Raw genomic sequence first — 19,412 nt, 5'->3', positions numbered from 1 at the left:
TCCATAGCAGCTGCACCATTTTACATTCCTACCAGCAACGTACAAGACAATTTCTCCACATCCTCACCAATATTCATTTTCTTTTTCTTTTTTTTTTTTTTTGAGACGGAGTTTCACTCTTGTTACCCAGGCTGGAGTGCAATGGCACGATCTCGGCTCACCGCAACCTCCACCCCCTGGGTTCAGGCAATTCTCCTGCCTCAGCCTCCTGAGTAGCTGGGATTACAGGCACGCGCCACCATGCCCAGCTAATTTTTTTGTATTTTTAGTAGAGACGGGGTTTCACCATGTTGACCAGGATGGTCTTGATCTCTTGACCTCGTGATCCACCCGCCTCGGCCTCCCAAAGTGCTGGGATTACAGGCCTGAGCCACCGCGCCCGGCCCAATATTCATTTTCTATGTTTTAAAAATTATTATTATAGCCATCCTAGTAGGTATAAAATGGTATCTCCTTGTTTTAATTTGTATTTCTCTACTATGTTGAGTATCTTTTCGTGTGCTTATTGGACATCTGTATGTCTTCTTTACAGGAATGTCTACTCAAGTCCTTTGTCTGTTTTTAAATCGGGCTGTCTTTCTGTTGTTGAGTTATAAGAATTCTTTGTAGATTCTAGATCCCAGACCCTTATCAAATATATGATTTGCAAATCTCTCATTCTGTAGGTTATCTTTCATTTTTTTGTCAATGTCCTTTGATGCACAAAAGTTTTCTGATTTGATAAAGTCCAATTTATTTATTTTCTTTTGTTGTTCATGCTGTCAGTGTCATATCTACCTGCTGGTATTTAGATTGGGATTGCACTGAACCTTGAGATCAATTTGAGAATGGACATCTTATCAATATCAGATTTTTTTAACCCATGAATGTAGTATAGCTCTTTTCTTTAGGTCTTCTCTAACTTGTCGCAGAATGTTTTTATAGTTTTTGGTGTAAACATTTTATATATATTTTATTTTCCTGATTACAAATTTTGCTATTGTCCGAACCTCTGTGTTATCCCCAAATTCATATGTTGAAATCCTAATCCCTAAGGTGATGGTATTAGGAGGTGGGGCCTTTGGGAGGTGATTAGGTCACGAAGGCAGGACTCATGAATGGGATTGCTATGCTTATAAAAGAGGCCCCTGAAAGCTTTGTATTCTCCTTCCTCCATATGAGGACTCAGCGAGAAGGCAGCTGTCTGCAACCTGGAAGAGAGCCCTCACCAGAACCCAACCATGCTGGCACCGGAATCTCAGACTTCCCAGCCACTAGAACTGTGAGAAATAAATTCCCATTGTTGATAAGCTACCCAGTCTATGGCATTTTGTTACAGCAGCCCCAACAGACTAAAACAGATTTTCACTCTGTCTTAAATGGCATTGTCTTTCAAATTTCATTTTCTAATTGTTTTTGTTACTATGTAGAAATGCAACCTTCCTCCCGTCCTCTGGTCCTGCCTCCCTGTCTCCCTCCCTCCCTGTCTGTCTCCCTCCCTGTCTGTCTACCTTCCTTGCCAACATCTTAGTTTTGGACTTCCAGCCTCCAGAACGATGAGAGAATTCGTTTCTGTTGTTGTAAGCCACCTGGTTTGCAGTGATTTGCTATTCCTTAGGAAATGAATACCTAGCTTTGTTACGCAAGCTCTTCATGAATTTCTGGTTATGTTATCTAGTTGTTCTATTTCATATGGGAATTCACAGAGAGTGAAGAATTGTCCTGCTGCCACTGTCCACTTCCCAGAATCCTTCTTCAGATCAATGATTATAAATTTGTTTTATGGTCTAGCATATGGTTTAACTTGGTATATTCCACGTACTTGAAAAGAATGTGTATTCTCTCTGGATTTAGTGCTCTACAAACATCGATGAGGCTGAGCTGGTTGACAGCATTACGTAGGTCTTTGGTCACTTGCAGCCAAGAGTGTCAAGGAACACAACATTCACTATACATGAACTTCACTGCCACCCCCTCAAGGGAGCCTTGGTGCCTCACCTTCACCTAAAAGGACATCTCCCCACTGTGAGTTCCTAACGTATTTGTTATACTTCTTAGAGAACCTGTATTACATTCTATTTTACAGCATAGTTTTTCAAGAATATGTCTTACGTCCATTACTACATTGCAAATTCCTGGAGAGCAGGGAGTGTTTCTGATGCATTTCTGGGTCTGCAAGGCACCTAATTGGTGACTTGCATATTGCAGGTATTCATTTGTTTGTGGTGTTTTATTTCTTGCTTGGTATGGGGACACTTCTACTAAAAGAACTGCCTTACAATGCAGGGAATTGATGAGGGACTATATTAGAGAATTCTGTTTGATTAAGTATCTTATTTTCTGAAATTTGAGATATTTTAAGTACTTTTTAAAAATAAAAACTTGTAAGAAATTGTAAAAAAAAAAAAAAAAGAAAAAGAAAAGCCTGGGCATGGTAGCTTGCCCCTGTAATCCCAGCTCATTAGGAGGCCGAGGCAGGTGGATCACCTGAGGTCAGGAATTTGAGACCAGCCTGGCCAACATGGTGAAACCCAGTTCTACCAAAAACACAAAAAATTAGCTGGGCGTGGGGGCAGGTGCCTGTAATCCCAGCTACTCAGGAGGCCAAGGCAGGAGAATTGCTTTAACCTGGGAGGCAGAGGTTGCAGTGAGCCGAGATTGTGCCACTGCACTCCAGCCTGGACAACAAGGGTGAGACTCAGCCTCAAAAAGAAAAGAAAAGAAAAGAAAAGAAGTAGAAACTTGCTCTCCTACCAAACCCTAATATTTAGCAGAGGAAACCAAATAACTATAAGGAACTTAAAAAGACATTAAGTATGAGTGATGACATTTATGAACAGTCTAAAGATGTCCCTTCTGATCATGTAATTTCCTTTGTGTCTAGGTACAGTTAGAGTGAGCTGAAAAGGAATTAACTATCTGTCAGAAACAGGTACATATGTCCCCTAAGCGTTCCATCATCATGACTTAACTAGTACTAGCCATGTGCCAGGCACAGTGCTCTATGCTAACAATGTGTCATCTCAGATAATCCTCGTAACAACACCATCTCAGTTTTATGAAGAAACAAAGGATCAAGGGGTTAAAGGATTTTTCCAAGGTGACCCAGATTGTAAACTGCAACGGCAGGACCGGAGTCCAATCTGACCATTCCAAGTCCAACATGGTTTCCAAGCTCACACCTGGAAGATGGGAAGGAAGCAGGAGCTGGTTGGAGCTGAGCACCCATGCATGCAACAGGCAGCTGAGCTAAGGAGACTCGGAAGTGGGTCATGATGAAAACGCCAAGCTTTTGCCTGCCCAGGAGAGTAAGGCAATATGCTAGGTGACTGACATCCCCTGCCTCATTTAATCCTTGCAAGAATCTTATGAGCAGGGTTGTGCAATCTCATTATCTCAGTTTACAAAGGAGAAAGTGAATCCAGAGACGTTAACTAACATGCTCAAAGCCCCACGGTGAGGGTGTGGCAGTATTGGGATTTGACCCATGGTCTGATTCCAGCCTCTTACACCATAGGACAGAGCCACACAGTGGTAAGGCTGTGGGCTTAGGGGCAGCTTGTCTGGGCTCACAGTCCTACCTCCCACATGCTTTCTCACCCCCTTGAGCAAGACAAGCAACGTTTCCAAGTCTTCTTCTAACATATAAATGTGGTTAATAATAGTGTCCACTTCAGAGTTACTCTCAGGGTTAAATAAGAATCTTTATAAAGTTTTTCACACAGTGCTTTGCAGTATGTTAAGTATTCATAATTATTACTGTTACTCAGGAAAGAAGTAAAAGCTAACAGCTCAGTGTCCTGTTGCTGCAGCAGACCAAATAGTTATAACTGAAATTGGACCCCAGCTGGCCCCAGTTTAGGCATATTTCTCAATTTTCTTCTGTTAACCTCACTATAAAATAACTTGTCCATATATTATGCAGAGGAAGAAAACATTGAGAGAAAATTTGGTAACCTGACCAAAGGCAAATGTCTTGGACTTATTTGAAAACGTATCAGGCTTCTTTTGGTTACAAGTGATAGAATCCTAATTCCAATGAGCTTTAAATAAAGTGGGACTTACTGACTTACATAACCAAAAAAAGCAAGCATGGAGGTGGCCCCAGACATGATTTGATTCAGGGCTTAACGTCATATCTCTGTCCTCTCTTTCTATCAATCTCGCTTTAACCCTAGGGGAAAAGGATCCTCTCTCCCAGTCTCTAAATATACAGTCCCAGGGAAGTCCCATGATGGGCCTATTCTGGATCACATGCCCACACTGTGACCAGAGGCCTGGGGACTGTGACTGGCAGCCCAACCAGAGCTCAGAGTAGTTCATTCAAAGGAATAAGAGTGTGTTCCAGAATAAGGGGAGAGGAGATGAAGGCAGAAAAATAAAAGTCCTCTGGAGTATGGAGAGTGGGGTCCTGTGGAGAGTGTCAGGTGCACCCTAATGCTCAGTTAGCCATTCTTCTGGAATCCTCCAACTGGGATACAGCTGTGAAGCACTGCAGCTGGCTCTGGGCAAGGAAAAGGTAGCACCACATTCACATACAGATATGATTAGATGAGGGTCTCCTTGAAGGTGCAGTGACACACAGTACAAAGCGGGGATACTAGGGGCAGCAGTGAATCTTCTGTGAGAGCGGGGACAATTGGACCAAATAAGGAAAGGGTTACTCTGCCAGGAAAATTCCAGGCATGATGGAGCCATACTTTCCTTTCAAACAGTAACAATGACTATTATTTCCACCACCATTTTTGTAGCTCTTGCCCTGCGCTACACACTGCACAGTTCCCATCTTGATCCTTAAAACAATCTTTGCCAGTAGCTACTATGACTCCCATTTTGAATGAAGGAGTCCGCCAGCTCCATAATCCTGGGATCATCTTTTCATACTGATCAAATTGAGGATCTGGGATTTTATAGAAATCTTGTGTGACACACAGAGAGAGGGTCCCAAGTTGCTTGCACACATGCCACAAGAGAATATAGGGTTTCCATGGGTTTCTGTGAACATAAGGCTGAATGGTCCTTAAAACAGACATGTATAGAATAAAGTTTACTGCTCCATTCTCTCATCTGCCATCTCTGGCTGGTTGGGTTTGATCAGCATAAGCTAATCCTGAACTAAAGCTCTATGGCCCAGCAACTTGGGCAGGGAAAGGATTGACATTTCATTTCCAAACTCACAGAAGCACAAAGAAAGAAATCTTTCAGCTCCTTTGGTGAACTGCAGCCAATTCATGTGCAAAATCCCCATGTTGCTAAGAGTCTTTCTGGCTTCTTGTAAGATCACTGTCAACCACTCCAAATGGCTTTTTTCCCTCATTTTTTCATTTGTTTCAGATGTACTGGGCAAGTCCTTAGGTATCATACTGGCATTCAGTCTTTCCCTTTAGCCCTAAAAGAACGTCCCAACACTTAATGGGTTGTATAAAATGGAATATTTAGATGAGCAATAGCTTCATGTGGGTAAAGGAATAGCGGCTTATGAGAAAAATGATCAGTGAAAAAAAAGTGTGGTGAGATAAAGCTAGAAAATTTAAAGTACCTTGACAGGCATTATGAAGCAAATGTCATTATAAGGAGCAGCACCTGCCAGGGGTCCGTGATACTCTACAATGATTTTTTAACCTGTTTTTAGAATAACGCCTCCCATCTTCCATTTGAAAATAACAAGATATTGTGAGTATCAAACAAAAGTCAAGCAATATAGTAAAGCACACACACAAAAAGAGTAAAATGAAATCGATACCCACATAAAAATAATCACCATCTACTTTAGGTGATATCATTCTTGATTTGCCTCTACACAGAGAGATACAGGATATATATATATATCCTGTGTAGAGGCAAATCCTATATTTTTAAATAAATAGCATTCAGCTAATTTGCTTGTATTTAAGAAACTAAAGTGAACTGAAACAATTGCTGAATAGGTTATTTCTTTTTAGAAATGTTTATTTAAAGTTACCAAAAATTTTAAGGAATTATGTGTTTTTGAAAAAGTTTAGACTGCATCAACTCTCTGCTATGAAAATAAGAGGGCATTAGGCTCCTATAGCCTCCCTTCTCCCATTCCCAATTTATTAGCTATTTTAGGATTTGTAATATTTATAATCTATATCTATATTGTGACTATGATTTCCAGTTTGATCTTGGTTCACCACCAGTTTTTTTTCTACCAGCTCAGCCATCAGAGTTATTTGGTTCATCTTTCCTATCAAATGATTGCCTTAAGAAGGGCACCTGGGTATTGTGTTCTGAGTTCTTACCTGCTTGAGAGAACTTGACACATTTGACAACTTGTTTGGCAATAATACAGTGGAGTCATTATTTTTTCCTACTCAGAACTTTGGAAATATTCCTCCATTGTTTCCTGTCATGGAATCCTGTGGAAAGGAAGTTTGAGGCCCCTTGGTGATTTGCTTTTTCTGCTTGGTGAGGAATTCTTTCTTCATTCTTTAAGTTCAGGATCTTCATCAGGATATGTTTTGATGTCAAGTGTTTTCTGTTGGATTTATGACAACATACTGCACTTTTTTGAGTCGGAGTCTTGCTCTGCCACTAGGCTGGAGTGCGGTGGCACAATCTCAGCTCACTACAAACTCTGCCTCCCGAGTTCAAGCAGTTCCCCAGCCTTAGCCTCCGGAGTAGCTGGGACTACAGGCACGTGCCACCATGCCCAGCTAGATTTTTGTATTTTAGTAGAGATGGGGTTTCACCATGTTGACCAAGATGGTCTCGATCTCCTGACCTCGTGAGCTGCCTGCCTCGGCTTCCCAAAGTGTTGGGATCACAGGCATGAGCCACCACGCCCAGCCAGTGCACTCTTTTAATCTAAAGATTCACTCCTTCATTTCAGGGAAAACTTTCTGTATTTTATCTCCAAATACTTTTTTGGTTCCCTTTTATTTTTGGTCACCAATTACGCCTGTCAGAATATCTTGATACTCTTACATTTATCCTTTCAGGAATTACTCGAATCTCTGTTTTTAAAATTCTTCATTCACTGCATCATTTCAAGCCTTTTCTTCTGTTATCAATTCCATTTTCAACCATGTTTCTAAATTTTAGTGACATTTTCTTATCTCTGCCATCTGCCTTATCTCATTCTGTTGTTTCACCAGCTCCAGAGTGCTTGTTGTATTGAGTTCATGTTTTCTAAGTTCTCTGAGAGCATAACACACCTGTGGGAACTTTGGTTTCTTGGGCTTTTTTTTCCATGTTGGTTTCATCTGTTTCCCACTCCACCCCGCCTGCTTCCTGGCTGTAGCACACTCACATAGTTGCCAGGCCATCTTACTTACATTTGCTCATGTTTAAGGTGGGCAGCTCTGTTCAGACCATGCATTTGTTTTCATACAGTGTTGGTGTATTCTCCTTGACATATTTCTCATCTTATTTGGCATCTATTTCTCTTACCCTGCAGGCTTGTGTTCTATATACTTTACCAATGGATGGCATTGAAAATATCTAACCACCAACATGACACAGACATTGAGTAGACAGAACAGAGGTTGGTCCTAGCTCTGGGCCACGTTACTCCTGTAGTTGCTAGTCTGTGGGGTGATCTGGAGTAGGGGGCTTCTTGTGAGAGGGGCTGGGGTGGCCAGAACAGCATGAGACACTTGGATAAGTGATTCTTTCTGTCATGGTGTGGAAGTGTTTTGATATTTTAATAACCAGCACAGCCACATCAATGTGTACCATCCAAATATGATCCCAGCCTGTTCACGTCTTTATGTCTGTATGGAGAAGGAAGGAGCTGTGTATAGAGGCTTTTACTAGAGGACTGGACTCTGCTCTGTCTTCCAATACTTGCATTAAGTCTTGAACCAGAGTGAATTCTGAATGGAGAGGAGACATATCTACTCTATGTACAGGGGACACAGCCTTTGGAATGTGGGTTTTTCTCCTAATTCAGGGATGAGCTAGTTCCAGTCCCTAATTCATCCTCTGTTTTACCCATCTCTCCCCAGCAAACTCCCTCCCACTAGCCACCCCCACCCCACCCTGCAACATCCCCACTCAAAAGAAGGAAGAGATAAAGATACTCATCCTGCCCCTACACACCAATTAACTTTCCAAAACCTGAAATTTCTATAAGAGTTCTGCATCTTGCAAATTCCCCAGTAGTGGGGGGGATCAGGAACTATTGTTTCTTACCAGAAAAATCTGGTCTTTTTGTTTGACTATTATCTTTTGAAGTTTAAGGCACAAGGACAAGGTTGGGCTCCTTCCATTGCCTGATTACTAGTGAATTTTTTTAACTGAGTTTTACTTTTTGAATTTTTTATTTATTCTGGTTTTTTATGTTCAGCTTTAGGGGATGAAGGGTCTGTGATCTGACCATATTTATCCTAAAAGACCCCACAGTATAATTTTAAAGGACTAAACCAGCAGCTCTGGAGGTTCTCAGTCTGGGCTGCACATTAGAATCACTGGGGAGATTGTAATATCAGTGACAGGCCACATTTCTACGCCTGATTTAAGTGGTCTGGGAAATTCCCAGATATAAATGTTTTTTTTTCCTCTTATTTGCTTGTTTTTTGAGTCCTTCCAGTGACTCTATTGCACAAACAGGGTAAGAACCATGAGCTGAACTTTGCATTCTTATAGTCCATAATTTGATACATGTAAGAACCTATAAAATACAAATATTTTGCATGTGTATTAACAAAGACAAAATATAAAAAAACACGTAAGTTATACTCTGAATGGTCAGTCATTCACAGTATTTCTTGAACAGCCAAGGAAGCAGGAGGGAATAGAAGTATGTAGTTTTGCTTCAAAAATATTTTTATCTAGCTGGCTAACACATCTGAAAGAATCACAAAGCATACTGGCAGTGACGCCCAACTCCTAAGACAGTTTAGGATTTCTACCACGGACGAGAAGGCTCTCTCAGGTGCGGGGCACATTGACTTGAAGGTAAAGTTCATGATTTAATGAGAGAGGTGGTTACACCAATAACCAGAATATAACATCAATGAATTAGTCCAGTTACCTTGAGGTCACACTTCCCATCCCTAAGTTCTAATTCAGAAAGTATCATTTAGAAATGCAGGGGATGTTTGGAGGTAAAATCCATAGTGGAGACTGACTTGAGTCTGGGAGGACTTTGAGGGGCTTCCAGGAATAAGAAAGAGAAAAGGGCTATCAAGTTTGTGAAGGGACTTAAAGCCTGGCATAGAGTCATAGGGCGCATTTTCAGGTTTGGAAGGCCATGGCAGGTTGAAGAGCAGAGAATCCAGAGATCAAGCTGTAGCTGTGCACAGCAGTGGAGTATGGAGGCTGAGGCAGGCCTTGCTGACACAGCAGGTATAGCGAGGAAGTGAGAAAAGAGTTCAGAGTGTGTGGCTTTCTTCCGAGAGACTAGAATAATGATGACTCAACTGACTTGGATGGAAAAGCTTTAGGTGCAACCAAGTCTGGCTTTGGGGATTCAGGTAAAGGTAGGGTATCTAAGGGATGATCAGGAGGCAGGTGGGTCTAGATTGGCGTTCTGAGACCACCGCCCAGGTGCATGACCAGCGCCTGAAGTATAATTGAAGGGTTATCTGTAGGGAGGAGAGCAGAGAGCCAGGTCTAAATCAGGACAAAGTGGAGAATCCTGTCATTTGTCCCAGTGATCCACAGAACTCTGGGGAAGAGGATTGGTCACTGAAGCACAATGATCAGGGGAAAGGGAGGATGAGGGAATTCACTGTCTAAGGTGAGCTCATAAAAGACTCTGAAGCAGGATTTGACTTCACAATATCTAAAAAACCTTTCCAATAAGCTGGACTCTCAAGCCAAAGTAAAAGGTCCTAAAACTGGCCATGCACAAGTGTCAGCAAAGATGTGACAACTTTGTTCTCTGAGGATGATGCATTCATATGGCAAACCATCCCAAACATGATCTGTGTCCTCAGTCCTGATGTCAGAACATCATCGTTCATCAATTCTCCATCAGCCTGAACCACAGTGCTCCAAAGGTGGTTATCTCCATTTCGTACCTCTGGAGAGAAGGAGAATGCTAACAGCAGTAGCAGGATGTGTGTGAATGCATGTGGACACACACATAGGACACGTGTTCCTTTCATAAAAGAGCATTTCTTCTAACCTACCCACATGAGTGTAAGAACAAATAAAAATATCAACTCTAGGGTCATTCTATTCCTTCTTGCTCTTTTGGTTTCTCTACTATAGCACAGATGAGCACAGATATTCCAGGTTTGTCTAGGTTATCATAGAGTGATGGTAGAACAGAAAATGCACCAGTACTTGCAGATTCTGGAGTTAACAGCAAGAGGCATGCACAGCCCCACTACCTTTTCCTCAGCTGGACCCTCATGACCACAAGGCAACCGTACTCCTCTATCCACTGGAAGTTGGGACAGACATCCAAACATGTTCTAAAACCAGCTCTGTTCATCCTCTAGACAGCAGAGGCTACAAGCACCCCAGAGGGTACAGCTGAGAACAGAAATGAACTCCCTTCATATAGCTCCCACCTGAGCACACTCCTCGACGTAGGCACAGAGGCCAGAGGTAGATAGTCCTTACAAAGCCTGCTCCAGTGGTGCGGATATTTCAGATTTATAAGCCATTATGAAAAACATCCTTGGGTTCAGTGGGGTACTACTCATAACTTAGAATAAGCAAAGCCCATACAGACTGACTTCAGGCCTGAAAGGCACTTCCATTCTTACACAGCAAGAGGGATGGTCATGGTGATTCCTCAACATTTCATTTGGGTTTGCTTTAAGATTTGCCTATATTCAGTGTGGAATGACAGATGAGCTTGTCATAGTGATGGGATAGCAGCCCATTAAAATTAGTACAAGTAAAAAGGTCAAGGTAGCATATTATAAAGGTACAGGTTTCTCAAGAAGAGGAACTTTAGGGCAAGGAACAAGGGCCTCCAGAGAGCTGGCACTAGGAAAGGGAAACCAGCCTTCAAGGAAACTTTGCTGGTGTCCTTGGCTATGACATGATTCTGCATCAGTGCCTCTCAGTGTGCCTATGCCATTCTTTCTCTCTACCAGCTTTTTCTTCTTCCTTCTCTTGCACATGGCCCAACATGGCCACCCCAGCGCCGACTCTACTTGACCCTTTTGCTCAAGCACCTACCACTCAACACTTCTGTTTCTCTCTTCTTTCACTCCCTCCCATTCTCAATTCTAATGGACTCTGCTGTTGTGTTTAAAGAGGTGGCTGGAGAGGGCTCAAGTGGGCAAGAATGGGAAGATTCCCTGAGAAGGAGGTAGACAGGAAAGCTCTCTAATGCCAGTCATGCATATCTGCAGGTATCCTAATATCCACAAACAAGTCTATGGGAAGGAAAACCTGACAGGTTCAACACTACTTTGGCATCAAGTGATTTAGGCAACAAAGTGTCTCTTACTGATGTCATCTAATTAAACACACAGCCACTGAAACATTATGCTTAGCAAATTAATCTACTAATTGTTGTACATCTAGTGTCTCTGAAAACAGAATTAAACCAAGTGAAAGAACAGAGCTACCTCTGAAAGGAGCCAGTCTTTCTTGAATGCTTAAAACACCCAGAAGGCAAGGCCATTCCAGAGGCGGTCTGATGCTTCAAAATGACTTTTTGTTTAGGTTTTAAGAAATTGGGGCTGGGCACGGTGGCTCAAGTTGTAATCTCACTTTGAGAGACCAAGGCAGGTGGATCACTTGAGGCCAGAGGCTCAAGACGAGCATGGGCAACATGGTGAAACCCCATCTCTACTAAAATTACAAGCCAGACATGGTAGTGCACACCTGTAATCCCAGCTACTCATGAGGCTGAGGCATGAGAATCCCTTGAACCCAGGAAGTGGAGGTTGCAATGAGTTGATATGGTGCCACTGCACTCCAGACTAGGTGACAGAGCAAGACTGTCTCAAAAAAAAAAAAAAAAAAAAAAAAAAAAAAAAAAGATTTTGGAGTCTGGCTGCCTGGATTTGTAGCCTGGCTCTCTTCCTCCTAGCTGTGGGATCTTAGGCAAGGGGCTTCCCCATTTGCCTCAGTTTTCCCGTCTGTAACCTGAGAATAACAACAGTATCTGCCTTATGGACTTATTAGGAGGATGAAATGTGCTTGTATTTTTAAAGGAATTGGATTGATACCCAGCAAGTCACGTGTGTTCCATAAATTATACTTCTTACTTACATATTCAATTAGGCAGAAAACCACACAAAAATCTTTAAGAACTTGATAAAATACTTTAAAAATAAGTTTATTATAACTAACGAATATAAAATCTGACAGGTATTTTTAAACATTTTTGCAAAAAAATTAAAACCCTCCCCTGCCCCCCTTCCCCACAAGATATAGACTAAGGACTTGGACAGAGAAACAATACAAACCTCAACATGAAACTGTCATTCATCAGTTGGTCCTAAAAGGTTCCAACATACTCTATTCTAAGTAAAGGTCCATTAAATTAAGAAGTTAACAAGCCACTTGACACTTTTGAGTTTAACTTGCTTCCTACTCTGATTATGATGTTCATTCAAAATGCTGAGGGACAAGAACAAGTAACGTTAAGACTGCACGAGACAGATATTCAAAGTGCATAAATCTATGAAACCACATTCATAAGAATACTAGGAGTGGAATTAAACAGTGACTAAAAAAATTAATCCAAGGAAATCTATGTACATTTTAGCCTTTGGCATCTGGTCTATCATATTTCTTCTTTATGTAGACATTAATTTGTTAAATCTATTAGCCAGATTAAATTGATCTGAACACATTTCTCATATGACACAGATTGTCCACAGCCAATTTCACATGAGGTAGTTGGGCTGTTTAATGACATTCTAGTGAAATTCGCATGATACATGGGAATCATACATTAAACATGCCACGGAACTGGCTCATAGCCTTCTGGGAAACAACAGAAGTACTTCTACAGCATCCTTCCTATCAACACTGACTCCACATACACCTATAAATAGACACACATACACAGGGAGTCTGTGTGGTAAGATCAATTTTGTTAGGGGTATCAGCCATCCCAGGGTGGTTTCTGCTTCTAAGGTACAGGGAGGAAATACTGACCACACTTTAAAATATATGAAATATTGAGAACAAGCAGGATATTATTCTTACATTCTCACATAGATTAGCGGAAAACATTTCTTCACTCTGGAACAGGAGTGATTAATGTGGGAAACAAAAAATTTTAAAGCCTTTTGCATTACAGAGTAGTGGTATGTTTTTTTCCTTTTAATTAAAGGCTATATAAAAACAGCAGAGGAGAAAGATCAATGCATGCATCAACTGTACCAGAGAGGCACTGTTAATGACTGTTTAATCATGCCCTGGAGTGCCTGAATGCAGCAGTGCAATGAGAAATCATGCAAACGGTCACTGTATACAGGACTATTGACTGTCTGAGACAGGATGGGAATTGGGAACATTTACAGGGAAGGTCTAGTAATCAGTACATCTATGGAATTGTTGAAATCACTCCTAATGACCTTGTAATACAGATAAACGGTCTTAAAATACCATTAGACAGCTAGTGAATTGTTTTTATGAAATTACTATGAAACCCCTGAGTAAGCAACTGCAGATTACAAAGGGACATACAGAAGTAGAACATATTTCTGATGAAAACATCCTACATACAATTCATAGGAACACAAATGTACCATACATCATGAAGCTTGTGTAGAGACCTTACAAGATCACAAAGACCATCTGAAGTCAGGCCCTCTAAGACCAAGCACATTAGCTCAGCTGACAGAACAATGGTTGAAAATATATTTTACTTATAAATTCTACATCTAAAAATTTTAAAATTTAAAAAAGGTTGATAGATTATCTTAAAAAAAGAAATGAAACATGAGGATGGGAGAGCTGAATAGTTGTAAAACCTGTGACTAAAGTCAGAACAACTGATTTTAATCAATCATTAAGAAATGCACCATTATATCACCAAGTTCTTGTAGGACATGGTAGTTTAGTAGGAAAAAAAAAAAACTTGAAAATTTCCTCCAGAAAGTTCCCCAAGTATCTCACATCATCGTCTATTGCTTATTACCCTCTGACTCTATTGCCTTATCTGATATTTCTCCATATGTTTAATTTTCACAATCAGACTAAGTTTTCTTAAAAAAAAAAAAACAAATCTCTTACTTCAGCTCTTTCCCTCACTTCCAATTTAGTGAGGAAAAATGTACTTTACTTATTTGGTCCCTATCACATATTTCTAATTGAAAACACTTTTCTGAAAATATAAAGTTTAAAGTATCAACTTTTTGTTAATATATATGGAAAGCAAAAATCAAAAGGAGAAGAGTGCAGATTTTTCCAGCTGCACTCCCCTAATAGATCATCTTTCTTAGGTGCCCCATGTCGTGTCATTCACCTGCTTTCACCTACAAATGGGAATATGGGCTCCTTCTTAAGAAGCTCTTGCAATCTGGGGAGGAGGGAACCAAATTCCCACTGACTGAGCACCTCGCCCTGGACTAGGTTGGTGCCGGATGCTCTACATACATGCTAGAAGCTGCTCCTGAGAAATGGGGCAGAACAAACAAAAGCAGGGGTAGATCTGGTGTGCTGATGGCGATACCACTGGCAATTTTTGTAGCAAAGAAGAGAGGAAACCAACAAGGCTGGACTACAGAGTTCTGAAATTCCTCATCATGGAATATGACATTGGGGGACGTTTAATAATCAAAATGACATGCAAATAATGATGAGAAGGTGCCTCAAGCCACTACTTATAGATCCTAATGAGTACTACCCTTCAAAGTCAAGGTCTTGGGCCCACAGGCTCAACATTCTGTGAGAGCTTCTCTTCTGGAACTCCCTTCAGAGCTACATCAAGAGCCAGTGAGAAAATCATCTCCTCCTCTTAGTTATAATTTGGTTTCACTCCCAAAAGGAATCTCTCCAATTTAACATTTTTCACCAGCATTAACTATAAGGAATCTGACTTGCTTTCAAAAGTCAAGAGACTTGCCATCATTGAAAATATTTTGCTTAATTCAACAAATATACCCTGATCCCTACATAAATACTGGCTTCTACTGTGGGGAGAAGTGCAGGCATGATGAAATTCTGTGTGTGGAGATGTCTCGTAAGGGGTTAGCCTAATGTTATTTATTCATGTCTAATAATACCGAGTAGACCAATTTCCTTTTTCTTCCAGTTCTCTCTAAAGGTTATGCTAGAAAAATAATCCTAAAAATGCTTTGAGCAGTGAGAGCAGGGTGATTATTCTGCCAACAAAATACTAGTTTTCTCATCTCCTCTCACAGTAATGTTGAAAGCAAACTTAGGTGTCCCAGCTTGGAAAGTGACTACACATCAGCACAAATTATGACTTTAACTAAAACAGAGAAGCACATACTGTGAAGTTCTGACTATGCTAAGGTTCAGGTTAAGCTGAATTTATTGTTTAGTATTAGGTTCAATTTCTACATATTTTTATTTAAAGATCCTCAGTTCCTTAAGCAAACTTTTATGTATCTTAGGCAAACTTAATATGCTCCAGTGGGGAAAACACCTATTAAAAAAATATCACCCTCTTTCTACAGATGTGAAAAAGGGTAACTGGAAAATGTAACTTACTCAAGCTTTTCTGTCTGATCTGGGTTCTCAATGATCCCAGAGAATATGAAACCCCTCGTTCCCAGCAAATTGAGTCGTGCACACCTAGGCACTACCTACACAAAAGCAAAATGGGCATGCTGAGCAGCTTTCCTTTTGAGTGTATTCGGAGCCTCAGTGGCAAACCTGAGGTATTTTAAGAGTGCTACCTCTCCAAGAGACCACAGAGTTCACCTGAGGTGACAGGGAGCACCAGCAGCTGTTTAGAATGATCACGTTGCACAAGTCTAACAACCACCTGGTAGCATCCCTTCTATGGACACAATGCCTAAAACATCCTCATTCAAAATAAAGCAAAAATTGGCTGCTTTTTCTTTTTCCCTTTTAGGAGGCTATGTTGAGGGCAGGGACTATCCCTGAGTCCTGCCATCATATTCATACCAATCAGAAAAGGAGATCCATACTCACTGCTCATGAGAGTGGTAGGGAAAAAATACACACACACCTTGGCAAAATATGAAATAAATAATGAACATCATTTTAATACCCCCCTTCTCCCTAGCGTTAAAACATGTGATGTTGATTTTTGGAGTTTAAGTATTTTCCAGAAGTCTTTATGTGGGCAAAATGCCCAATTAATTTGAGCTAAATAAATGTTCATTTGTTTAAAGACAGACAAAAGGCAAAACCAATACCCCTCCCTACATAAACTTCTTGATTCAAGAGAGAATTCTCTCCATTCTAGAGATCCGCAGAAGGAACAGCATCATCTAGAGATGATACTTGACTCAACCAAGCCTCTCAAAGGACCTGCTACCCTGGGTAACTACCTTATGCTGCAACTTACCTTCCTGCTACTAGAAGGAAGTCGCCTCTAACAGGGAAGGTACCCATGGCTTCTCTCCTATGCACCCTGGAAGCAGCATGGTCTACTGAGACCATGGCCAGGGTTGGGGCATCACACTGTGCAGAAGAACGCCCATGCAACATTGTTTTATGAAATACTTAAGTCTCATCTTTGAACTATGACACTGTCCCAAAGCTTTTGAGATTGATAAAACAGCTGCATTTTGCCTGCTGTGCACTTTTGGTGATTAAACCAAGACTGATCGGTTCAGAGCCACGGCCCCTGAATGCAATGCCAAGGCCTACTGGCTGGGTGTCAGTGCTGGCTCAATTTAGAATATTGCTGAGTAAAGTTGCTCCACTTCGCACTCTCCATTTAGCTACTTTATTTAAATGGCGGCCTCCTCCTCTTTGAAAAAAAGGATGTATCATTTAGTTGAAGGAAACTGGGAATTCTATAAACTAGAATTTAATCTAGTTGCTCTTCAATACTGTGTGCAGAAGAACCATGTATAAAGTTTACTGAAATGCAGATTCCTATAGCCCACCACCTAGATTCTGGTTCTTTAGGTCAAAATAAGGCCTGGGAATCTGCTGTTTGAATGAGCACTCCATATGACTTTGATACAGACGCAGTCCAGGTCACACGTGGAAATTACCTGGCTCTTCTACTTATAAACTATGTGACTGTGAACAGATCCCTCAATTTCTAAACCTTGCTTTTGAAGTGGGGTAATAATCCCTTTGAGTATCATTCCTTGTGATGTCCCATTGAGATAATGCATGGAGAACATGTTGGTACATGGTAGGTAGTTGCGAGGTGTCATTTCAAACGAGCTGTCTCGCCTCTCTCAAATTCTCCCCTCCAGCTTGGGGTTAGGGCACACCATTAACCTCAGAGCAGCAGTCTCATGCCTCTCAACAAGGATGGGACTCCTGTCCATGTCTTCTTCACCTCCCAAAATTTCATGGTCATGTGAATGCTCTAAACATTTTTACTTTGCAGGCCCTTATCACTGACAGTTACAGTGAAGAGGGTCCACTGAAGAGCATCTAGGAATAGCAAACTCCACACAGCTTCAACAAAGCAGCTTATACTACCTCCAAGTGTTTAGTCTAATTCTAAGTTGGCTGAAACAGTGGCTATGAATTATGGTACTTAATACAAAACCTGATTTTCAGCTTGGGTTTGGGTTCATTAAAACTAAAACCTAAAAACAATACACAGTACAGCAAATTCATTTGTTAAATCTGCTCTTATAACTTGCTGTTCAAGTCTATAACACCTGACCATTTGGCTTCCAGTAGGCCTGCTGAACTGAAATATATAGCACCTTGATCTTTAAATACACAAAACACATATGCATTTTAAAAATTATATATAAAAGCACTGGGTTTTGCCTCCTCCTGTCCATCCCCCGAAGTGAAGGGGTTAGAGAGGGCTGAGGCTGTTGCTGGAAATTAAGTAGGGCAACACAACACTTGAGCACTTTATTCCCTGAAGTTAGGAGGTGCTGCCCAGCAGCCATCATACCACCTCATCAGACTCCAGCCCGTGGACCTCATATAAAGTGTCCAGTATGGCCAGCTGCTTCTCCATGGCAGGGAGGTAAAGGCTGAGGTCCCTCTGCATCCCAATACTGAAAGCTTCTTTCTGGTGGTCACCTTCCTTTATGGTTAATGCGGCCACAAAATCTTCATAGGATGGAGCTGCCCTTAAAGCTAACTGCAAAAGAATCACCCATGAATATCTGCATCAGGTCTCTCACACACATATTTTTATGCATGTGCGCATGCACCCCACACTTTCACACATACAAACAGCTGAGAAAAGCAAGAGTAAAGAAATACGACTACCCTTCTAATTTGTGGACTCTCTAAAATTATGTTTTAAGGACCAATTCAAGTAACTTAAAGGCTCGAAAAAGCAAGTATGTACTTGGGCCACCTTCAAGATAAATAACGCTACCACATCAGGGAATGCAGAGAGAAAGAGTTTGAGAAAAGGTCTCTTCTGATCCACAATGTGATTCAGACTACTGCCCTCAAATCCTCAGAATCTATATGCATGTTGCCATCATGGTCTTTATTCCCACATGGCCAGTCTTCCAGGGCACCTCATTCTCTTATTTGTATTTCATCTCCATATAGATTTCTTTGCCTATCTTCTATTTGCCCCGTATATGAACAATATTTCCTTTGTGCTCTTGAATACTTGCTAGAAAGGAAGGCAGCTAACATTTGTTGTCTGCTTGTGCGCAGATGCTTTAACATAGTTTATTCTAGTTAATCTTTATAAGACCCCTGTATAGTTTTTACCTCTATTTTATATATAAACGTCACATAGCTACTGAGTGCCAGGGCTAGGATCTGAACTTGGATCATCTCTGTGTGTTTCAACCACACCACCATACTATGCCACTTCCCCAACAGATTTCCTAGGCTCCTTATCCTTCTCTTCCTTTGCGGGCCAATATTTCCTAAGCTTGCTAAAATCTGTTTTCTGGCATTCACTAGATCTCAGCAGAGGCTTTTTGGAGAATCTTGAATTATCACTCCACAGGTGCTTTTCGGATCTGCCTTATATTTTAGAAGTCTTTGAGAATAAACCCTCCCCATTTTTGCAGTAAGAGAGTAACTCTCATTATCATACAGTGGCTAAAGCACAGACTTAGATAAAGCAGACCTGGACTTGAGTCTCTTTCACATACTAGAGTTTGAGGAATTTATGCAAAGTGCTTAACTTCCTAGAATCTCAGTTTCCTTATTTATAGAAGAAGACTAATACAATTTTCCTTATTTTAAGAATTAATGGGATATGTAGGAAGTGTTTAGCCCACTGCCTGGCACATGATAAATACTTAGATAATGGTAAAAGTACAAAGGAATGGGAAAACTGAAAATGAAGAGAAGGCAGTTATCCAAAAACATAATTCAAGAAAATCTCCCAGAACTGGAGGATAGGAGTCTTCAGATTTAAATACCTAACCAAGTGCTCAGCATAATGAATGATAAAGACCTAAAGGGCACATCATGAA

The 19,412-nt window shown here is 41.0% G+C and overlaps 1 protein-coding gene and 1 long non-coding RNA gene across 8 annotated transcripts in view; one reads left to right on the top strand and one right to left on the bottom strand.

Annotated features, from left to right (window-relative positions):
• The window catches only part of PLEKHA8 (pleckstrin homology domain containing A8), a 108,442-nt gene that overhangs the window by 28,066 nt on the left and 60,964 nt on the right, over positions 1-19,412 (bottom strand). For 2 of the 7 annotated variants that reach the window (XM_074379880.1, XM_003935175.4), the window contains exon 14: positions 12,181-18,100. The exons of 4 other annotated variants lie outside the window; for them this stretch is intronic. In XM_074379880.1, coding sequence (XP_074235981.1) covers positions 17,903-18,100 — 198 coding nt within the window. In that variant the 3' untranslated portion in view covers positions 12,181-17,902. Of the gene's footprint in view, positions 1-76; positions 3,276-12,180; positions 18,101-19,412 lie in introns of those variants that run through there. One more of the 7 variants, XM_074379883.1, reaches the window with a different exon arrangement.
• The window catches only part of LOC141580157 (uncharacterized), a 65,436-nt gene that overhangs the window by 30,280 nt on the left and 15,744 nt on the right, over positions 1-19,412 (top strand). The gene's annotated exons all lie outside the window — the stretch shown is intronic.

Source organism: Saimiri boliviensis, chromosome 10, assembly GCF_048565385.1.
Source record: "Saimiri boliviensis isolate mSaiBol1 chromosome 10, mSaiBol1.pri, whole genome shotgun sequence".
NCBI classification, from domain to species: Eukaryota; Metazoa; Chordata; class Mammalia; order Primates; family Cebidae; genus Saimiri; species Saimiri boliviensis.
This window is presented reverse-complemented; position numbering and strand designations above follow the sequence as displayed.